This window comes from Alternaria metachromatica (assembly GCF_023757995.1).
Source record: "Alternaria metachromatica strain BMP 0045 chromosome Unknown scaffold_9, whole genome shotgun sequence".
NCBI lineage: Eukaryota > Fungi > Ascomycota > Dothideomycetes > Pleosporales > Pleosporaceae > Alternaria > Alternaria metachromatica.
This window is the reverse complement of record NW_026055500.1, coordinates 710,909-732,377: the sequence shown is the minus strand read 5'-3', so window position 1 is coordinate 732,377 and position 21,469 is coordinate 710,909. Positions and strand designations below refer to the sequence as shown.

The following is a 21,469-nucleotide window of genomic DNA, read 5'->3' as shown; positions in this document are numbered from 1 at the left end:
CTCTTGCCACTGTTCGCGCGTCCGGTCACGCTCATAGACGTGGTTTCGACGTATCGTCTCTAGTGCAAGTGTGCTAACGCCCGACATGGACCTTTGCGTCCAACCTTCGAAGTAAGCGATAGCTTGATTGCGCTGGCTAGGTTCAGGGGAATGCAGTGCAACTAGCAGCAGAGGCGTGGCCATGCGCATGTATGCGCACCCAACTGTATGAGTCTGCAAGTACTGCGAGGCCAGCAGTATAGATGTGTAATCATCGGATAGGGTCGGAAAGCCATCTGGAAGTCGTGGCGTAATGAGGCTGAGAAGGATGCGAGCAACGCTGAAGTATGCCACGACGAGAGCAGTGAAGGCGTCGCGAAAGTGCCGAGTTTCGGTCGAAGTGTCCTCCCAGAACAGCAACTTATCCGTATCCACTGCATCGTTCATATAGTCAAGCCAAAGCGCCTCAATATTGCTCCCAAGCACGGTGTAAGCATCGAGGCCAAATTCTGGTCGCGATGCGCCGGTCTTCCGCGCGACATAGACGTCCACCAGGTCGGATACATAGCCCATAAGCGTCTGAAACCGAGGTAACTCAACGTATTTCAATGGCCCGTACAAAATGCCTTGTATTTGGAAAGGTATCCTTTTGCTATTTCCGGTCAGATTGATGAATGTCAATTGAGTCCGGAGATGATCTGCAAAAGAAGTACAGTGTTAGCGCGCGTTACGTGTTTCTCCCGTACGAAAGAGACTGCCCTCTTGAGTTTCAGACAGGGTGTGGGATACAGTCTGAAAGGGTACATCATCTTCTCCTCCACGAACAATACAATGACGACCACAGCAAATACAGCTAGGCTTTATCGCATGAGGAAACTTACAGAAGATCTGACACAACGCCCCTTGTGAGCATTGTTTTGGTGTAGTCAATTCAAGCATCCGAACAGCTCCGAAAACGTGAGAACAATAGGCTGCGGCGTTGGTAGATTGCATAGCTTCAAATAAACTGAACAGAACGCTCGTAGACACCATATGTACCGTGACTTCTTGCTTGGTATGTGGACGGGAGACAAATCGACTGTGCGCCCGTAGAGCTTCTCCGTACATCTTCCACGAGTATTGTGTAAGTGCCATATTCCCGCTTTCGACAGCGCAGTAGGCAGATGCCGTAGCCTGTGCAGCCAGTGTCAGTGCGTCATTCGTGCCATCTGTTATCAGAACAGGCAGGCTGTGCAGCCAGGTACGTTGATTCCGAATGTCTTTGCTCTCGCCCTCGGACGTGAAGTGAGCCATAAAGTGAGCATAAAATGCTTCGGTTACCACTGCTCTTTGCGAAATCTGATACGACAACACTTGGTCAGCCAGCGTAGACGTTTCCGCGCTCTTGCTTGTTAGTCTTGACTTGCGCTTTCTCATTCCGTGTTTAGCGATGTTCGTCATGTCTACGAAGATGGGACCATCCGATAGTCCGGGGCAGTCGTGACCGGTGCGAATGCACATGAGACATTTGGGAACTGTCGCATCGCATTTGATGCGTTTCTTGCGGCAGGTTTCACATGCGTTGGTTCTTGCAGGCATTCAGAACACTAAGAGAAGTTTCAACTGAAAAGAGGATAAATAATGTATGTACTGACGACGCTGCCTGAAGTTGCCACAGGGGGATGCGATATCGGGAAGTTCCATAACATGCTAACGGAAAACAGCAAGCTAGCAGAAGCTTCCAGGCTCAGAATAGCGCGACCCACATTCCACAATTCCCCAGGACCCTTGGGCCGAACCCGATGTCCCTTGTCAGCGCCAGCAGTCAAATTATGTCAGACAATTGTTTTCAGAGTAAACTTGTGAGTAAAATGCTGCAGTGTGTGCGGATCAGATGCATCTCCCAAACTCGTGAAGACGGAGTTGCCTCGGGACGAAACACGTGCTGCTCTGTACGACTATGGGCTGGCGGGTTTAGCATGTTCGCGGAAACACAACCGTACACATCCGTTACTTTGCATCCACGTAGAAGATCAATCCGCTCGTGTTACGATAAGTGACGCCTGGGAGCTAACCAAAAGATATGAGGAGCCATCGCTGGAGACACAGCATCAACCAAAAGTATGTGAGTATCCGCTATTTACATTGCTGCCTCAATGTGTGCAAGTGGTTTATCTGAACACTCAACAGCATAGAAGCGAGGTAGGAGCCCCTCCCCTGCTAGGAATGACGTTCGCGACCTGCATCGCGCGTACGGCTCAACGGCGTGTTGGCTTCCTAGGTGTGTTCAAATAGCACGACGACCCAAAGGCGTTCGCCATTCTCCTCTAGCCTCGTGTATGCTATAGATTTTCTTACTTCTTGTTCTTTCCGTGCTGCAAGGACTTGACAGCTGGGGATGCCATGCGGTCTGGCAGGCAACTTCCGCGGGGAGTCGCCGCCCTGCCTTCGATCCCGATCCCGACGAGGCGAAACCTGTTCAAGATTTGCCGCAGGCCTGTAGGTATCATGGGCCACTGCTAAACGCATCCGACTATATCCACTCAACTTGAAGCCACAACACAACACTTTTTTCGGACAGTGGACTAACATAGAGGGCCATGATTGGTGGGTGAACAACCGCCTATCAACCCTCTGAAGGGCGCGTTCCTCCCCAGCACCACCACTATCACGACCATCAGACAACTATTCGTTACAATTCGCATATGCGTGCCTTCCTATCGCCTTGATTTGTGACATCAAGCCACACAACCCCGTACCTCTTCCTTTACCGTGGGTCACCACCCTCCTTCGCGCCTCAGGCCGTCCTGGCAGACCCCGTTTTCCCCTCACTCCTCCCAGAACGACCAGGCCTACGGAAACCTTGCCCGTAACCCAACACGTGACTCAATTCGCTTCCCTGGAAGCAAATTCATGCGCGAGCTGCATCTGTACTGGCAGTGCGATCCTGTACTGATTTCCAATCACCGTCGATCTGTGCTATGCAGCGAGTTCCGCTTGGGCAGTCCAGTGATGGACAGGGTAGGAAGATCGCGATCTCAAAGGCGCCGCCGCCGCCCCATCAGGGTAACGAGAATCCAGAGAGATACGAGAAAGAGGAAAGAGTGTCAGTGACTCTAGCCCTACACTAACACATTACGAACTAACCCGCTTCTTTAATTAGTGCAAGGGCATGCAAAACGTGCCGCAAACGAAGTAAACAGCCGCATTCCTCCGCTCGTAGTTGTTCATGCTGATATTCCCGCTCCAGAAGTCAGGTGTTCCGGTGATCATCCGCGTTGCGCCAACTGTGAACGCAACAACTTAGTTTGCGTGTACGATCCAGCACGCCGAGATCGTCTTGGAGAGTATGCTCAGATAAACCCCCCGATATTCGACTTATAGACTGACTTTATAGGGCTATGAGGTTAAACAAGAACCTCATCAACCTTCTCAAAGAACTCGAGGACCGCGTCGATGAGTCAGATAAGAAGGCCATCAAACAGACGTTACACGATGTATGTATTCCGCCGATGATTTCTTTTCCTGAGACTGTTACAAGATCATTGCTAACCTTGCCTGTCTTGCAGGTAGAAGATGATCTCGTTTCCCTGGATTCTCTGCAATCTGTCAGGACTCTGGGGAAAAGGCCACGCGAGCAACCTACGACGAGAACAGAGACAGGGGACGGCGATGAAGGCAATCACGGAGAGGCTCTTGTAACTGCATCGGTCGGATCCAACGAGGACCTCGACTTCCTTGACGAAGATTTGATGCGCACCCGCGAGTCGAGAGAGACCGGCTACATGGGCCAAAACTCAGAGGTCCAATGGTTACGAAGCGTTCAGCGTCAAGCAGAGCGTGGCAACTCAGATCCTCATGGGCAGCGATACGGCCCTCCTGGCGCAAGCTCGGCGGCTATTGACGAACGATCCGAAGCTTTGCATGAACGAAGACAGAACGCTAGACCAGGCTCAATGCAACACATCACGGATGCGACTTTTTACCTGGATGGCGACGACATTGAGGTCGACATCGCTGTAGACCCGGACGAGATGCCTGGCCCGGATATTGCTGAGAAGCTCTTTGATTGCTACATGGGAACTGTACACGGTACATTCCCACTCATGCCTACTAACTTCGAGGACCAATTCCGGCGCTACATTCAATCTCTCAGATTCGGACGTCCGTACTCAATCCCTCCCCCTTGGCGTGCCACCATGAATCTGCTTTTCGCCATCGGCGCTAAGTACTCTCATCTCATTAGTGCCGAGTGGCGAGGCGATGAGAGAGACCACCTTGTATATATGACACGAGCTGTTCAACTCTTGGGACTGAGAGATACCATATCGTTCCTCGCAGCACCCAGTCTGGGCAGGGTCCAAGCAGTAAGTGACTATCTCCACTCATTTGTCCTGAATATACCTAACACTTTGAACACTAGACGGGAACGTTAGCATTTTACTTCCTTGTCATTGGGCACGTGAGTAGAGCATGGATCATGAGCGGGCTCTCCGTCAGACTTGCCTTGGCACTTGGTCTACACTTGCGCAACGAGGACGATTCGATGAATGACTCTAAGAGAGAGCCGTTAGTGAAGACTTGGTGGTGTTTGCACTCAATCGAGTGCCTCGTTTCATCCATCACTGGTCGGCCTCCGGTCATCGGAAACGAGGATTGCACTGTAACATTGCCACAGTCCGAACCCGAATCTCCAGATCGAGACGCAACTGCAGCACCACAGCCGTCTCGCATTAAAACAAGCTACAATACATCTCGGACTCCTAAAAGTAGTGCTGCCTCTGACTCTGGCCAACGGCATACAGATGGAAGCCACTATCTGCATACGTATGTCACATTGACTATCATCTCTCAGAAGGTTCTTTTCAGCCTCTACTCACCCCGGACTGCAGTCCAATCCTGGGAGGTATGTGTTCCATCTTTTTACTTCGATCTTTTAGTTGCCGGAAAACGATTCTTTAATTTGTACGTGACATTCTACTGACTGTCATATCTACAGTACGTACAGACGAAGATCACGGAGCTGCTCAAAGAATTGGAGGACTGGGTCAAGGAGGCCTTGCCACCTGAGGATATCCGCCCAAGTGACTGGAACCGACGACCTGAACTTAATCGCGAACGCTTTCTGCTCCGAATTTACTACTGGAGTACAAAGGTCCTTATTACCCGACCTTGTCTCTGTCGGATCGAGCGAAGGATATCAACGGAGAGTGAGAAGTCCATGAACTTCAACAGTAAGTCGGCGGAGACATGTGTCGACGCAGCTCGAAGTATGACGATGCTGTTCCCCGAGAAGCCTGACACGCATTTCATCTACTCACAAGGACCGTGGTGGGACGTGGTTCATCTTGGTACGACTATCATGGCACAAAAAGATTCTGACAAGTACTGACGTTCTTCACAACAGTCATGCAATCACTAGCCGTGCTGCTACTGGAAATGGCCTACGAAGGGAAGCACCTGAAGGATGAGAGAGAGGACATCATGGGCTGTATCAAGAAGATGATACGCTGGCTTCGAGCCATGAAAGCCAACGACCCAGTCGCTGCTCGGGCTCATGATGTCGTTTACAAGATTCTCAACACATGCGCGCCGGCACTTCGGGAGCAAGTCAAGGAGCTAATTGCCGACGATACCGAGTGGACGTCTCAACCCGCACAGCCTGCACGCTCCGCCCGCCCTTCTACGTTCACGTCGCAGTCAACCTCATGGGATGCAACAGGTGCTGCTGGCTACTCACAAGAATTGCCACCAAATTTCCCACCACCGTTGTCCGAGGCCCACTTCATGGATCCGCTACTTTCATACCCTATGCCGGCTCAACAACCAACGTCTTTCGCTTTTGGAAACCCCTTCATGACAAGCTTTGATCAAGGCGTCCCTCTTATCGACATGCAGCAACTGTGGTGGCAGTCGGCGCCCTTGAGCAACCTGGGCTTGTATCCCTCTGAGATGAATATGTCACAGCAGCAACTCATGCAACAGCAAATGCAGCAACAGATGCATCAACAGATGCAAATGAGCGATCTCACGGAGCAGCAGGATGAACAAGGGTCTTCCGGGCAGCCGTCTGGCTAATAGTGAGAGGGGAGGGGGATGGATTGGTGGCGTAATGGCAGGTTCAAACAGCTTTACCGCGAACATAGATATCTGAATACGCGTCAACGAATTCACGAAGTATACACCAACATGGGTAGCATATATAGAAACCCCATTCCTCCCTCGCAGCCAGCTCACCGTGTGGTCCCAAAGTTTTGATGCATGCCCAATTAAGACAAAAGCTTTCGCGACAAACTCCCAATTTCAATCCACAACACTCTCCATAGACGGTCTTCCAAAACTCGACACGGACTAAGTTCGCAACTTTAGATCAGCGGGTTTCGCTAACTCCTCAGCGAGCCACAACATCACTTACCTCATTAGGCGACATAGTCTTGTAGAAGACAAAGGCTCTGTAAGCGGGATCGTAGTTCTCCTTGAATATCTTCTATGAGTATTCTACATGCCACAAGCCAACAACATCCTTACCTTTCCAGCAGAGGGCCCAGACGACAAGAAGCGAGCTAGCGTCTGATACATGGCTATAGCGCCATGCCATATCCACGCCATGCTTGTTATGGCGATATAACGTGGGGAGAAATGGTTGTCGGTAGTCTCGGGCACGGGTGAAGTGCGAGAATGGTGATGGATGGTGATAGCAACGACTCGGGTACCATAGTCTGTAGATTAAGGAAGGCTACGCAAATATACGTTTATTGAGAATGCAGGGCTTAGGTAAGATTGAAGTCAAGATGAGGTTTTGGCTATGCGTCTCGTATTGCGGAACAGAGTCCCGTGACCAATCATACTAGCGGGATTGCGCCTGAATGTGGGGAGGGTGTGGTGAGATGGAATCCTTCCAGGCAGTCTTATGCGTTGTTTCGTTGCTCGCATGTATGAAGATGGTCACACCATGTAAAATATTGTAAAGGACAATGGTGCTGGCGTGGAGTAGCCACAAGATACGCTAGATTCCAATTTACAGCCTACCAACATAATCGTAACAGTCTTATGCAAAGTCTATCGTTACTTCGTCAGATCAGATCAACCACTAGACGGCTGCCTCTTCTTCAAGACGTTCCTCCGCTGTTTCCGATCCGCCTCCAGTAATCTTTCCCGATCGTTTTTATCCTTGTGAGACCCACTCCCCTCGCCGAATCCTTCTCCTTGTGTGATGGTGACTCCGCTGACGGCTTTGCCCGCCCCAAGAGTGATACCATTGGCTCCGAATTTGCCCGCCATACTCTTCGTGCTCTGCTGGCTGTCGAAACTGGACCTCCTGGCGGGCGTGTGGTTAGCGGGTGTGGTAGTTTGAGACGGATCTGTACCAGCGACTTCGTCAGAGGACCACCATCCTTCGGGCCGAGACGTCGAGGTTTTTTCTGTCATTTGAGAGTCGCCGACTGACGCACCTGGTGAGCTGAAGGATATGGTTGACATCCTGTTTGTTGACGGGGGTGGCGAGGATATGGTTGATATCCTGTGCGAGGGTGGTGGTGACATGATTCTGTTGCGGGAAGGCGAGGGCTTCTCTTCGGTTTGGGTCCTTCGGTGAGTGGGAGGTCGTGGCGTTTGAGACGCTTGGAAGGGACTGGCTAGTGACAATGGCCTTTCTGCTATTGTCGTGCCATCGATGGAGCTCGGCGCACGCGAGTGTTGAGAAACTTTTCTTGTCCGTAGCGCTACCGGAGCTGTCGCACTCTCATCTCCCGCATCGTCGTCGTCTTCGTCGCCGTCTAACCCGGGTAGTTTGCTGGACTCTGGTAGGAGACCTTGGTACCGGCCCGGCGATCGTAAGCGTCGTTGCTTCTGACTCTCTAGAGCTGCTGCTTCTGAGCCTGCGAATTTGTCCAACGCTTCAAAGACGTGCGGGAAGACGAGTGTGTGAACCGATTCCGCCCACAGGAAGTCCAGGTGCTCGTAGTGAGGGATTTCTTTGGCGATAGTATGAGCTGGGAGCTCCTTGAGCATGACCTTGATGTCGACTAAGCTGTCCGAGCCGCCGTAAACAAGCACGATGGGCGTCTTGATGTTCTTCGTTGGGAACTTGGCAACCTTGTAGTACTTGGATCGATTGGATGTGATTGGATTCGGCGCTTCATCGTCGTACATTTGGAACGTGCCATTCCGAATGATCTGGAACCAGTGTACCACGCTCTTAGTCGACGTGTATGAGTAAAGATGGGGGTATGCTGCGAGCTTTTGCTCGGGTAGGATGTTGACAGCGGACCAGTTGAAAAGGAAGCGCAGGGATGTGTCGATGAATCGGACGAAGATGGGAGGATATAGGATGGATTGCCACATGGTTGCCGACGGGAGAATGGTCTTTCGTCCGAACGCCAAGTAGAGAATATCCGGAGAGGCTTTGACAAAGGCGTCGACAATGCCAGACGCAACACCCTTGGGAGACATGGCTGGGGCTAGCGCAATGAAGACATCAACTTTCTCGTTCAGTGTGGGGTGGATGGACAAGGTCGCGAAAGCCTGCGCGGTTCCTTGCGAAAAGCCAATATACGACAGAGAGGGCTGGTGCGTAGTCTCGAGGATGTAGGCGATGGAGTCAGGGATGTCGTGGAAGGCGAACTGGTCCATGCTGAAGTTCCAGAAGCTGCTCGAGGTAGGGGGCGTGTGGACGCTCTTCTTGGAGTACTTGTTCCCTCGGTTGTTGCCGAGCCAGACGTCGTATCCGCGCTCGACGAGCTCGAATGGCAAGCATCGCTCTTTGTCGGTCAAGCAGACCCAGACCTCGCTGTTCATCATGAGACCGTGGTGGAGGTAGACGACCTTCTTCTTGACGCCCTTGGCCCTGTCTCCGCTGTTGACGCGCACGTTTTCCTCGCCCTGTCGCCAGCCCAGCCGGTGCAGACCCAGGAGATAGCCATCGCCCGTCTGCACAATGTGTTCCTCGCAGTAGTAGCCGTAGAGGTCGCAGAGCTCGGTAAAGTCGGAGGCATTGGCGATGGAGCTCCACACGCCCTTCTTCTTCTGGCGCGAGCGCTTGGACGAGGGCGACGAGAGGTGGTTGAACAGGCGGCGCGTGAGGCGGTAGCAGAAGTTGATAATCGGCGTAGGGAGGGCAAGCGTGATGACGGCAATGAAGGACTCGAGGCCGATGAGGCAGATGGAGAGAAACAGGGCGATGTACTCGCGGATGTGGAGGCGCGACAGGAAGGGTATATGGAGCGCCATGCTGCCCAGGTGCCCTCGGGCGTGTGTAGACGGGCAGGGCACAGAAGCAATTAAAGCAGAGACAAAATGGCAGCGCGACAACGCATCGCCCCTCTGTACGCGCGGGCCTCTGAAAGTTCACAGCTCGCGCTCCAGCCCCTCTTGAGTTACGGTGAGGTCTTGCAGGATAGAGTCTGAATGACGTTCCAGACGGAAGCAGCCATCCCTGACATGTGACAACGCATCCTAGCCCCGGAGGTTAGCGCGACGTTTCGCCGACGGCTGTGAAATGTTAGCTCCACCGCATCACTCCACACATGCATTGTTGAATGCGCTGGTAGCCACACGCGACCACCTGCCACCATGCCGCAGTCCTGCAAAGACATCCGTATGGCTTGTTTAATATCTTGTGCGATGCCTCGGCTAACCGGAGTGGCTAGGCGCTGCGCTGGCATTCTGCCTCCAAAATAGCGACTGCATCATGGTCGACCGACACACGCCCGGCGAATGTCTGCGCCCACCCCTCAAATACACCCTCCCCACCCAGTGCCAGCAGCTGCAAAAGGGCTACGCCGAATGCAAAAAGGGCATGATTGACATGCGCAAGCGCTTCCGCGGCAACCGGCCCATTGCCGTCCCCGGCCAACTCGAGACAGGCGCATTTGGCCAGGGCCGTTCCGAGGCGGACGAGAAGGCGGGCACCATGGAGGAGAAGGGATACATGCTCTACGCGGGGCGGCCGTACAAAGACGTCAAGGAGACCAAGGGCGATGAGGATCCAGAGAACAAGGGCCTGGACCGGTAGCGAGGGTCCGCGGCACACGACAGCATAGATTGGCGTTTGGGTATCACGAACGGGGACCCCATCTCCCCTCTGTATAGCAAGCCTGTACATTACGCATACTAGCGATATATCACGAACCTCTGGGTATGATGACACGAACAACTGCAACCCCTCCTTGACTAGCTCGCTCTCTAGATTGCAAACACATACGATTGATCGAAGCACTCGTCCCACCCGGCAACCCCGCCCTTCCAGTATCTCTTCAGCACCGAACATACTTTGAGTGGGCAACTCGTCCCCAGCGTCCTACTCAGATCCTCCAAGCCCGCTTCGATCCAGTTGCGCGTCCCTTCCCCGCGATGCATAGCTTCTACACCCGCGACGATGAGCGGCCAGACCATAAACTTAGCCATACGCGGGGCCTTGAGTGCAGTGCCGAGGTTGCTGAGCAGGACATCGCCGTAAGCTGTTTGACTCTCGAGCAGTGAAGCTGTCGTCGGGAGGACCATGAGTGAGCAAAGGGACAAGGTGGCGTAGAGCGCGACGGCGGATTTATACACCAGACCAACAGTCAGCCATTCGGTGCAAAATGTGCCAGCTCGCGCCCAGTCCTCGACTGAGAAGGCCTCGATGCGGCCGAGGACGTCATAAGCTTCGAGTGCATGCTCCGGGTTGAAACCACACAGCTGTATTGCTGCAGATGCTTTTGCGCGTAGCTGGTTCGTCCGCAATATCTCAGTGAAGAGCTCTCGCGGACAGAGCGTGTACGGGAAGATGAGACTGTACATGTCGGTTATGTCTTCTGTCATTTCCTCCGCAGTGTTGCTGATGTCGACTTGGTCCCATGACGGACTGCACGTGTTGGAAAGAGACACGATACTGATCATATGAGTAGTTTTTCAATCCAAAGGTCAAATAGACATACAGTAGGTAGAGCACCATCGACGGGATCAGGTACGGGGCTTCCTTCATGACCTGCTTGGGTCCACCTCTGAGGTCAAGTATCCGCTTCATGGCTATCACATGTGAACGTCCATCCGCAAAGGTGGGATTTTGGAGCTAGAGGTACGAATCAGTACGTGACTCCAAGTTTCACATTCCAGACGCGCTCGCATACCTCTAAGCACATGAACATGAGAATCGTAGTGATGGTCATGTCCGAACATCGTGTCTTGTCCTGGGCAATATGTCGACTTAATGCTCGCAAAGCTGCCCCGCGATGTTGGTATACTTTTGTCCGCGCTATCACCGCCGTATGGCCTGCGCCTAGTGGTAGACTGTGGATGAAGTGGTTGAGTGACAGGCAGACTAACGCATGATGGATGGACGGCGTAAGCAAATGCAAGACTTGTGGGGGAAAGAGTACGAGGGCGGGGTTGGGTGCCAGTTCTTGGGATGCCTTGTATTGTGGGTGTATCCGTACGTTGTCTGGTAGCGTTAGCCATCGGCCAAACATGTCGCTCTAAAGCTAGATCCATGTTCCATACTGAGGAAAGGAGTCACTCACAGTACTGAACAGCTTGCACCACTTCCGATGTCTCGTCCATGAGATCATCATAGAGTGGTACATCTTGCATGCTCAGGAACGCGAGTAGGCGCTTCAGTCGCTGGAGTGGATCACGACCCGAGCGCAATAAGCTTTCGGCCTCCTCGTGCAAGCCTTTCTCCACGATCTCTTCGATCCTGGCCCTTCCGCCGATCTCGAATACCCTGGCGGCCTCTTTGGCCACGGCTATCATCTTGAAGGATAGCACGTGGAGCTCAGTCACCCGATACTGGGGATTGACGATCCGGTCCTTTACCCATTCGGTCAAGGTGGCTTCGTAGTCTATGGGTTCGCAGGCATAGTCGACTTCACTCTTAGCCGCAGTGTTGTTGCTGGATCTTTTCCGCGGACTACCGTCTTTCTTTCCTCTTCGTTTGGACGTCACCATCCCTGGCTGAACCCACTGGAGCGGCTTCGCGTCGTCGTAGCCCGAGCATTGCCGACCGCGTTTCTGACACTTGTTGCAGCGCGGCAGCGTCTTGTCGCATACTAGTCGTCGTTTAAGACACTCCCAGCATTGGCGTGTTGTTCTCTTTTCTCCCGTTTCGGCCATGATCGCTTGTGAATGCGGGTAGATAGAGATTAACCTGAAGGTACCCGCAAAGAAGGCGGCAATGGCAGCGGCTTTGGTGGCCTCATAAAGGCGTGCATTTCTGCAGCTTTATTACCATAGAGGGCTTGTCTGACTATCATAGGTGGCTGGTGGTGATGAGTTCAGCTGGTTATCAAGTCCGTCTTGGCCAGCTTTACTGCTGTATTGGGTCTAGTCCAGCGAGGAAGCTTATGTGCTTTTCCGCTGGGGGCCTGAGACCCGAGTGTCTTCGTATTCGGAGGTGCCGAATCGACATGTCTTGTGCTGAAAATCGCAACCGAAAAGTGCAGGTTGTGAGCGACTGAAGAAAGTTTCGAAGCATGTATACATGCGCATTTAGCAGCCTGCCTAGCGTGATGTGGCTGTTCATGAAGAAGGCGCGCGCGGGCGACGCGTTCCTGCCCGAGCGGCAGTTGCGTCATTTGACAGCCGAAAGCTAGTGTGAAGCTCGATTGGCAGGTGCGCCTCACAAACGGCCACCACGATAAAGCTTTAGTAAATATGGTCATCAAGATCTCGTTCTGCTATCCGGCACATTCTTCGCTGTGTTCTTGCATGTGCTGCTACCTGCCAACATCCAAATGTTGTGAGGTATGCTACTTTGCCGTGCTCCGAGCTTGAGACGCGACAGCGATGGAATCGTTCTGCCTTCCAAAGTTGCGTTTCTTGAGCCAAGCTGATTGGATCGAGAGCATGCAAGTGGTATACGGGAGGAGTACTTAACTGTGCAATTGTATCGAAGGCTTGGCCATCAATAGTGCTGTGTCAGGACAAGCCTGTAGTAATCCTATTGGACATGCCGATTGCTCTTCTCTTGCCCTTGGAGTCAGCAACGATCATTCGAAGATCAAATTGCAGTCGCTCCAGTTTAAATACTTGGATGCGCATGTCACTTCTCATGCTCTTCATTTACCCCGTTAAATAAAATCTACCATGGCTCCCTCAGACGGCGAGATCGTTCCCGGAAGTGTCTACCTATATCAGCCTATTAAATGGGCCCCTCCTGTGTTCGCCGTGTGGTTCGCAATCGCTACCCTTGCGCATGTTTGGCAATGCTTCAAGTACAAGGCCTGGAAAGTCACCGGTCTCCACCCCTTCTGCGGTCTACTGTTCACAGCTGGCTTTGTCGTACGTTCCTATGGGGCCTTTAATTACGAAAACATCGGAGCATACGTCGCGAGCTCTATCCTCATATTATGTGCACCGTAAGTAGCTCGCCCTTCTCTTTTGAGGTGGCTAACAAATCACCAGCCCCATCCTTGAGTTGGCCAACTACCATGTGCTTGGTCGAATACTCTACTACGTACCATACCACTCGCCTCTGCATCCCGGCCGTACCCTTACGACGTTTGGCGCAATATCCAGCATCGTTGAAGTTTTGAACGCGATCGGCGTCTCCTGGCTAGCGAACCCAAACATACTTGAGGTCTATGCCGACACCGGACATATCCTCATGAAGACATCGCTGATCTTACAAATCGGTGTCATCCTCCTCTTTTGCATAATCGCTGGCGTCTTCCACAGGCGATGCATCAAAGGAGGCATCAAATCAGGGAAAGTACAGGGTCCTCTCATCACACTGTACATCAGTCAGGGCCTCATCCTCATTCGCACAATCTACCGCTGCGTCGAGCATTTCGGCATCAGCCGCGTACCAACAAATCCGTCAAAAGACTGGGATCCCATGAGTCTCTCGCCAATCGTTCGATACGAATGGTTCTTCTGGGTTTTCGACGCAAGCTTCATGCTCGTAAATATGGTGCTGTGGAACTATCGCCATCCGCGTCGCTACCTACCGGAGGATTATCACATCTACCTGGCTCAGGATGGGCAGACCGAGCTGGAAGGTCCAGGTTGGAAGGACGATATGCCGTGGTTTATGACCTTTATAGATCCGTGCGGACTTACTGCATCCATAACTGGTGGTGGTCGGAAGGCAGAGAGACCATTCTGGGAGAATAACGGCTATGAAACTTTCGAACTCGTCCAAAGAGACAATGATGGTGTGGGAGCTGTCAAAGCCTGAAGGCATCACATGCTCTACTGGCCAACGCGAAAGAGGTTTGCAGCTCCAGGGTTCCTTCTCAACTGATTGATTGAGACCTTAGAGTCGTATAGATAGCACCAGATGCTTCCAAATGCGAAACTCCTAATTCCGCTTATCATCGCGTACCTAGGCGTACATTCACTTGAGATGAGCGTCAACGAACCCATTGTTGCACCAGAGGGCTGCGAATGCGCAGCCTTATAACGGTGTGCATCTCGAGTATAAGGGCTGTAGGGCTGAGGACCGAGCAGGGCGGTGATCACATCGGTGATATCGGAGGGCGCAGCGCAGTGGGAGTTGTCACCACCTCAAGAGGATACCTAGGTAGGCTGACGTCATAGACGCGTCGCTGGCCTTTCAGCCCTTCTAACACACGACGAGCCCCACTCCGCGGCCCGCCTGATCATCGACTTTCCCCTATGTGGCCATGTCTGCCTGTGCTACTATTCACGTGCATCATGCCTGAAGTTCTGGAGGCTATATCAATGCCGTTACTGTCGCGACTGAAAGCTGAGGTGCAACGCGGAATCTACCTCGGCTCCGCACAACATGACCAGGGATCTCGACACGCGTCGCATTCGGTCTTCCAAACTCGCTGAGCTTCGAGACTACTACCGCCATATACTGAACGATGCGCCAATTCAGGAGATCACGACACAGCTTCTCCTAGCTGTTGAGAGAGGCTCGGTATCGCCGCTCGCCTTCGCACCATGGCTCGGTGTAGCACAGTCGCCTCTCGCTACACGCGAGGCGCTCATTCAAGATAACTCCGTACTTGTCCGCAAGTTCGGCATCAAGTTTCTGCGCAAGGGACTTTGTTCTCCGCGATGGAGAGAGACATGGGATGGTCTTGGGGGAATTGCTGGGTTGCTTGACATCTTTGCAGACCTCTCGGTGATTGAAGTCAAAGCTGCCTGTACCGCAATTGGTCGTTCTGGTAGAGGGGCTGAGGTGGATGCGAAACGACAGCTCTTCACCGAACTCTTCAAAGCGCTGCACCCTGATCGCTTTCCTGATGCGCCGCATAAGACGAAAGACCAACGCGCACTCGGAAGGTTCTACCGACTCATCATCCCTGCGTGTTCGAAGGAGCTGGTGGAAGAGGCCATCGCAAGCGGGTCGAAAGGAACTTGGAAAGATGCACGAACTAAGGATCTCGTCAAGTACTATCCGGAGTGTATGCAAGAAGAGCTCCTCCAAGCGGCGAGCGCGGAACAACCACCCAACGACAACATCACGGTATCTACAGAGCTACTGCATCACCACCCGCCAGGTAAATCGACCACAAAGGGCTTCTCCAAGTCTATGGAGTTCTCCTTGAGACTCCTGGAAACCCTGAGTAATTCAGCGCATTCGGTAGTGGAGGACGAGACATTCATCGATCAACTCGTCAACCCTCTTATGAAACGTGCCATTAAGAACCGCGCAAATTGGGACATGATACAACAGATCGTCGATCTCACGATGCGGTACTTGGAGGCCCATCCCAGCACAGGATGTCACATCACTGGCATCAAGGGTGACTTTCTCCAGCAGGTCGCCTATTGCTGGTCACAACAGCCAAGTTTGTTCGAACAGCAACTGCGGAGGCTCTGTTCTCATCCGGTGTTCGGTACCGCCAGCAAGACCAACATCGGACACTGGTATAATGTTTTCGCAGGAGTTCCAGCAAAGCGATGCTATCCACTCCTGAGACTTTGCTACCACGAGTCAACCTCGCTTGACCTTGATAGCGATGCGGATCTGAAGAAGACCAAGGGCCCGATTCACCACAGCTTTTTCGCAAACCTGTCCCCTGCCGACGCTTTGCTACTGTTCACTCGTTTGCGGGAAGCAAGAGGAGATGTTGATTTGATCGACCTTGATCGAAATTGCTCTATCTTCAGCCAAACACCAACTTATGAACTTCAAGGTCAAAGTGGTGACCCAGATATATTCCACATCTGGTTACTAAGCTTGAACAACAAGGAAGAAGACGCCAAGACACTGGCCTGTGGCTACATCGATGCGCGCAAGAAGAAGGCCGCTGCTGCATCTCAACCGGAAAAACGTGCATTCTTTGCCAAGTCAGCACTGTTTGCTGCTATTGCCAGTGGATCTCTCGACATGCTGAAAGATACGCTGGAATGGACCAAACGTTTCTTGCGAGATCCGCTCGTGATGCGGGAGATCTATCCCAAATCATTTCCCGATGAAGCTACACGTCTACTATCAGGTATTCCTGAGTCGGTCAACGGGTTGCCAAGCCTGACTGTGCTACAACACCGAGTCGCAATGGCGAACAAGATCTTGCAAGGAATGTTCGACACAGCATGCGAAGCCCTTAAAGAACCCTCTTTCAATTTGTATGATTGGGATGGCGTCTTCGGGCTATTTTACGACGTTATCAAACTACGGATGGACCTCACGCCACAGGTCAAGAAGCAACTCAGGGCCCCTGACCACGGTATACATGCCTGCATTTGGCAGGTCACGATTCCAATGCTCATTGCGGTCGAAGAAAAGGCGCAAAGAGAAGAATACGCGAGACTGGAGGCGAATCATCCCCACGGCATCATTGCTTGGAACAAATTCTTCGAGATTGAGCTTGAAAGCTCCGATGTCTCGACCTACGTATTTTTGGACACCCTCGCACGAGCGAGAGACGAGCTTTGGTCCAAGCTACGGCCACTAGACCACCCTGCTACACTAGCGCTTCCTGAGCCCTTCCCACGAGGACTTCCGATACAATACCTGACTGCACCGTGGATTCTGAACGGGAAGCATCTCAACAGCAACTATGCGCCTTACATTGCATCGCGTACCCAGCAAGCCATCTTCCCAGATCCGAAGACTGCTCTCCAACCCGTTTCACTGGACAAAGATTTCCAGAAGACCATCGGGCTGTTCGTAGACAGTTACGAGTATGACCTACAGCTTTACATATCCAAAGCATGTGACAGGCTAGAGAGAAAAGCTCGTATCAGGAAGGCGTGGCAGTATGCGATCGGCCCTCTAAGTTCGGACAGGATGACAGAGGAGGAAGCAATACGCTTTTGGAGCGACAACAAACCAGACAATTTGGAAGAATGGCCACCTGAGGGTGTGATGAGAACTATACAGAGGCCTTGGCCAGTTATACCTGAGGATGACGGTTCGGGCGAGCCATGTGAATGGAACCCTTTCGCGTCAAGACCGGACTTTGCCGAGCGGGAACTTGATGCACCGACCTATGTGGACTTCTCCGTTGGCGTATCGAGACTCATGACTTCAAGGAGCCGTGTGAACTTTCCGATTGTTGCAGCACCAGTCAAAGTTCCTGCCTACGAAGAGGACGCTAGGCTTATCTGGAACTCATCACGCGATATCGGTGAAGGTGGCGTATTATCGGCTCTGCTGTATCTCGACGCCAAATTTGTCAACAGCGACCGCCTACTAGCGACCCCATTCCCTTCGGAAAAGGACACACGATACCCGGCTCTATACTTGGACGAAGAGTTCCTCACTTCGGATGAGCCGAATCAGTTCTCTGCTTCCAGAAACATACGTGGTCATCTCGATACGGTACCTCCCACATTGCTAGCACAACTCTCACGAAACCTCGTCAAAGCCCTTAATCATGCAGACACAGTTGAGGAAACCGACAGTCATACGGCTCTGCATGAGATCGCTATGCAGCTCATTGCTCGGCTAGGCGAAAGTGATAGACCTGGCTTGGCCATGCAGTCTGCTGTCCGTACGATCCTGGACAGACCAAAGTCGAGCTCGTGGCATCGGATCCTACTAAAACCGAGTTTCCTCCGAAGACTTCCGGCCTCGCAGGCCAGATCCTGCATCCAATCTCTTTCCGACGAGATTATCAGCATGGTACAGGCCAAGAAAACTAATAAAGAAAGTTCAGCCGACAGCAATGTTGCGCCGCTTACTAGCGAGCCGCACGTAAAAGTCACTACGATTAAGATGTTGGTTCAGCTTTTCCAGGACCTTGACTTGAATGGAACAGACTATGCACTCTCAGTGCTATCGACACTTTCCAGAATGAACACACATGTTGACGTCCGGCTCAACATCGTCAAGAGCCTCCTAGTACTGCTTGAGAGTGGGTCTCGAGACCAGTCTCGCGCAGTACTTACTCTCCTGGAGTTGTTCATACCAATAGCTGGATCTTTGAACGAAAGACAGCCGCTGGACGAAACGCAGTGGCTGCAGTACGAACAGGACCTTGCGCTTCCCGAGATCCAGGCCGGTATCTCGCTCGAGGATGGGTCAGAATCACCGGTTCTGGTGACTTTGATCCAATATTTCTGTAACAAGAAGAACAATACGGTCGAGTTCCAGCAATTCGTAGACCGAGTCTTGATGCCGGTACTGCAGACTCTGAGAGAGCAGACAACGAGATGGGTAGCATTGTTTCTCCGAAAGTACGGGCTTGAAGATGCGCTGCTAATGGACGTTCGCATCCCATCCATCCCGCGAGACCCGTACGTGAACAGGCTGCTACTAAACGAGAACAACGACAAGCCAGCTCATGTTCCGCGTACTATACTGGAAGAATATGTGGAATATCTGTGCTTTATCATCGGACCTCCGGCATCTTTGCGAGCCATGAATCAACGGCTTGTCGCTGATCCTGCGCTAGCTTCACTTCCTGAAGTCCAAACATGGATACGACTATTTGCACTAGACCGTAGTCTCTGGAGCATTCGCCCGTCTGCGAACTTCCTCGAACTTTTAGAGTACGCAGAAGATTCTTCCAACGATACGGTTCTTACACCCAAACTCATCCAGGAGCAATATCTCAACCTTTTCACGGCGTTAGTTTGGAACGACTCGCCAACATACACCAATCTCACTAAAGGCTTCTGCAATAGAATAATAAGTGGCAGTTATCTCGCAAAGTCTTGGTGGTTACGACACGGCAGACCGATCCTGATGGCGATGCTGTCCTACGTAAACAATTTGCGCAACCAACGATGGGAGCGCGACCCTGCCCGTCAACCTTCGGTTCTCCCTGATACCTTTTCCTGGCGTCTTCTCCTGCTCGATTATCCATGGCCGTCACACGATGAAGGAGAAGAGGTCCGCGAGAAAGCATGTACGCACTTCGCGGGTCAACTAGAGGCGATCATCGATGATATAAGTAGCCGGCCAGTGTACCATCAAGCCCTTCGCGAACTGATTGACTACCTTGGCACTGACATCGTATCTTCCAAGAATAGCGGAAGAGGAGAAAAGCGATTTGGCACAAGCCTATACACCTACAAGAAACACGATCTGTTGCATGATGCTCTCATGAACAATCGCATCTTGACGGCCACCTACGTAGGCGACATTCGTAAGACGAGGTTGAGCTGGTTGACAGCACCGGACTTGTTGAAGGTCGAAGTTGCCTGGGCGCTAGTCCAACATGTCGGAGACGAATTGAAGGAGGACCGAGCTATCGTGAAGAGAGAGACGAGGCATAAGTTAAAACTGATGTTGGAAACGTGGAAGGCATCTGAGAATGAGGGTGTCCGAAGAAGAGGATGGGAAATCAAGGAGAGCTTTCTGCCCTAACCTTACCCAGGAAATGGAGCATAGCAATTGTGCTTACTTTAGTTAGTAGGCAGGGTTTACGTCAGCTCGGATCCTTTGACGCGGTCCAAGACTGGTGGCCTGATCAATGCGACTTCACAATTTGGCGAACCCCGCTTGACCTTCTCACTGCAGCCCGCGAAGTGCAATAATGAATACTCTCCAGATTGTTGAAGTCAACATTCGGAAAACGATGGGGAGCATGACACCACTTTGGTACTCTTGGCCACCGCTCGCCGACCGCAAGCCCATGTCGCCACTCTACCAACCACTGATATTCGTCCTCACCATCATTCCATTCTTTTTCCCCAGCCGGCGTCGGATCGCCATTTGCATATTCCCACTGATTCTAGACCTATGCCTTAGGTCACCATGCTATACCTTCGGTACCCCCTCTGCCGATTATTACAACAGCTCGTTCTTCATTGCTGTGCCTCTCTGGTTCCTCGAATTCGCCATTTTGGCTCCACAGAAAGGGCCCGGTGCCCCTGCATACATTGGAAACCCGAAGCGCAGCGACACTAGGAGCGAAAGAGCCGTGGACGACATGAGCTTGACATGGCAGAAAGTTCTCCGGGTGTGTTCACTCATGGTTCCGTCGCATCGTGGTATTGGTTGGAATTGGCAAGTCAAAAGCGTTCCTGACGATCCGTACGAAGGTCTTTCGAAACGGGCCTTTCTGGGCAGACATGTCCATAAGATGATTATTTCGTACTTGCGGTCTATGGCCATGCTCGTGCTACTCGGATGGGGTTCAGCTGCGGAGGTGTGGCTGCCATCGGAAGCCCGCCCCTATCACCTTATGGTCGATGCACTCATTGGCTGGTCCGGTGCGATATGGGTCTGGGAGAGATTGAACTTCGCTTACAGCTTCATGGCGGCTGGATCCGTTGCATGCGGGGTATGCGAAACGTGGCAATGGCCCCCGCTAATGGGAAAGTTGAGGGATGCGTGGTCTGTGAGGCAGGTCTGGAGTGTGGTCTATCACCAAACAATGAGAAAGGTAAAGTCGGGATTGACTCCTCATTTCACTTTTACATCGTTTCCAAGTTTTCCACCACCGTGCGGTATGCGAGCATCGCTAACGCAAATGTCTATTGCAGATGATCTCGCAACCCGCAGCTCGCATTGTGCGCCTCCTGGGTCTCCGCAATGGCAGTCTCGCATCGGGATTAATTCAACTCTATGTGTCTTTCGCAATTAGCTGCTTAGTGCACGAGTTCCAAATGTTTATGGTAACGCGTAGAGACATGGGAGAACTCGTATTCTTCATGTCGCAGCCGGTTGCTATCACCATCGAGGGTGTTGTGCAATGGATGGCTGTTCAGGCACGGTACCGAGGGGCCGGCCATGACAATATTGGACCTGCATTAGCAAGGTATGCGGGCTACATATGGGTGGTATTGTGGTTTTCCTTTAGCCTACCAACATATGTGAAAGGTTGCAGAGACGCAGGGATCGTTCATGATGCGATGTTCGGCGAAAGATCCTTCGAGACTGGAGTACGTTTGGCAAATTGGATTCTTCGGTAATAGAGAGATTTTTCTTCGAGCAAGATGGCACATACAGTACGTAAAACGGTAGCCCAACCAAACCGAAATCCGTATCGAAAGTAGAAGTCATGACAGAGGATGTAACTGTGAGCCTTTCGAGACAAGATGGAGCCGGACTGGGTGAACGGGCATGATGATGACGACGGCGCCCCTGCGCTAAACGCCTAGTGGGGGTCCGTGCTGTCAAACGCGTCTTCCAGGCTTGGAAGGGTTTCGTGCCATGAACGAC

General features: G+C 52.2%; 6 protein-coding genes across 6 annotated transcripts; 4 read left to right on the top strand and 2 right to left on the bottom strand.

Moving 5' to 3' along the window:
- Positions 1–3,359: 3,359 nt before the first annotated feature.
- On the top strand, positions 3,360–6,036 carry J4E83_005047 (uncharacterized protein; the record flags this gene model as incomplete). The annotated part of the gene is made up of 7 exons (XM_049331969.1): positions 3,360–3,455; positions 3,528–4,325; positions 4,382–4,527; positions 4,637–4,785; positions 4,851–4,864; positions 4,958–5,309; positions 5,366–6,036. 7 exons carry the CDS (start codon positions 3,360–3,362, stop codon positions 6,034–6,036), a joined length of 2,226 nt encoding a protein of 741 aa, XP_049189064.1.
- Positions 6,037–7,041: 1,005 nt separating this feature from the next.
- On the bottom strand, positions 7,042–9,186 carry J4E83_005046 (uncharacterized protein; the record flags this gene model as incomplete). The annotated part of the gene is made up of 1 exon (XM_049331968.1): positions 7,042–9,186. The coding sequence occupies one exon, from the start codon at positions 9,184–9,186 to the stop codon at positions 7,042–7,044; it is 2,145 nt and encodes a 714-aa protein (XP_049189063.1).
- Positions 9,187–9,528: 342 nt separating this feature from the next.
- Positions 9,529–9,970, top strand: J4E83_005045 (uncharacterized protein; the record flags this gene model as incomplete). The annotated part of the gene is made up of 2 exons (XM_049331967.1): positions 9,529–9,553; positions 9,606–9,970. The coding sequence occupies 2 exons, from the start codon at positions 9,529–9,531 to the stop codon at positions 9,968–9,970; spliced, it is 390 nt and encodes a 129-aa protein (XP_049189062.1).
- A 170-nt stretch (positions 9,971–10,140) lies between these two features.
- J4E83_005044 (uncharacterized protein) lies at positions 10,141–11,883 on the bottom strand (the record flags this gene model as incomplete). Its single annotated transcript, XM_049331966.1, has 3 exons — positions 10,141–10,801; positions 10,875–10,965; positions 11,457–11,883. The coding sequence occupies 3 exons, from the start codon at positions 11,881–11,883 to the stop codon at positions 10,141–10,143; spliced, it is 1,179 nt and encodes a 392-aa protein (XP_049189061.1).
- Positions 11,884–13,020: 1,137 nt separating this feature from the next.
- On the top strand, positions 13,021–14,113 carry J4E83_005043 (uncharacterized protein; the record flags this gene model as incomplete). Its single annotated transcript, XM_049331965.1, has 2 exons — positions 13,021–13,292; positions 13,339–14,113. 2 exons carry the CDS (start codon positions 13,021–13,023, stop codon positions 14,111–14,113), a joined length of 1,047 nt encoding a protein of 348 aa, XP_049189060.1.
- A 570-nt stretch (positions 14,114–14,683) lies between these two features.
- On the top strand, positions 14,684–19,669 carry J4E83_005042 (uncharacterized protein; the record flags this gene model as incomplete). Its single annotated transcript, XM_049331964.1, has 1 exon — positions 14,684–19,669. One exon carries the CDS (start codon positions 14,684–14,686, stop codon positions 19,667–19,669), a length of 4,986 nt encoding a protein of 1,661 aa, XP_049189059.1.
- Between the last annotated feature and the right edge of the window lie 1,800 nt (positions 19,670–21,469).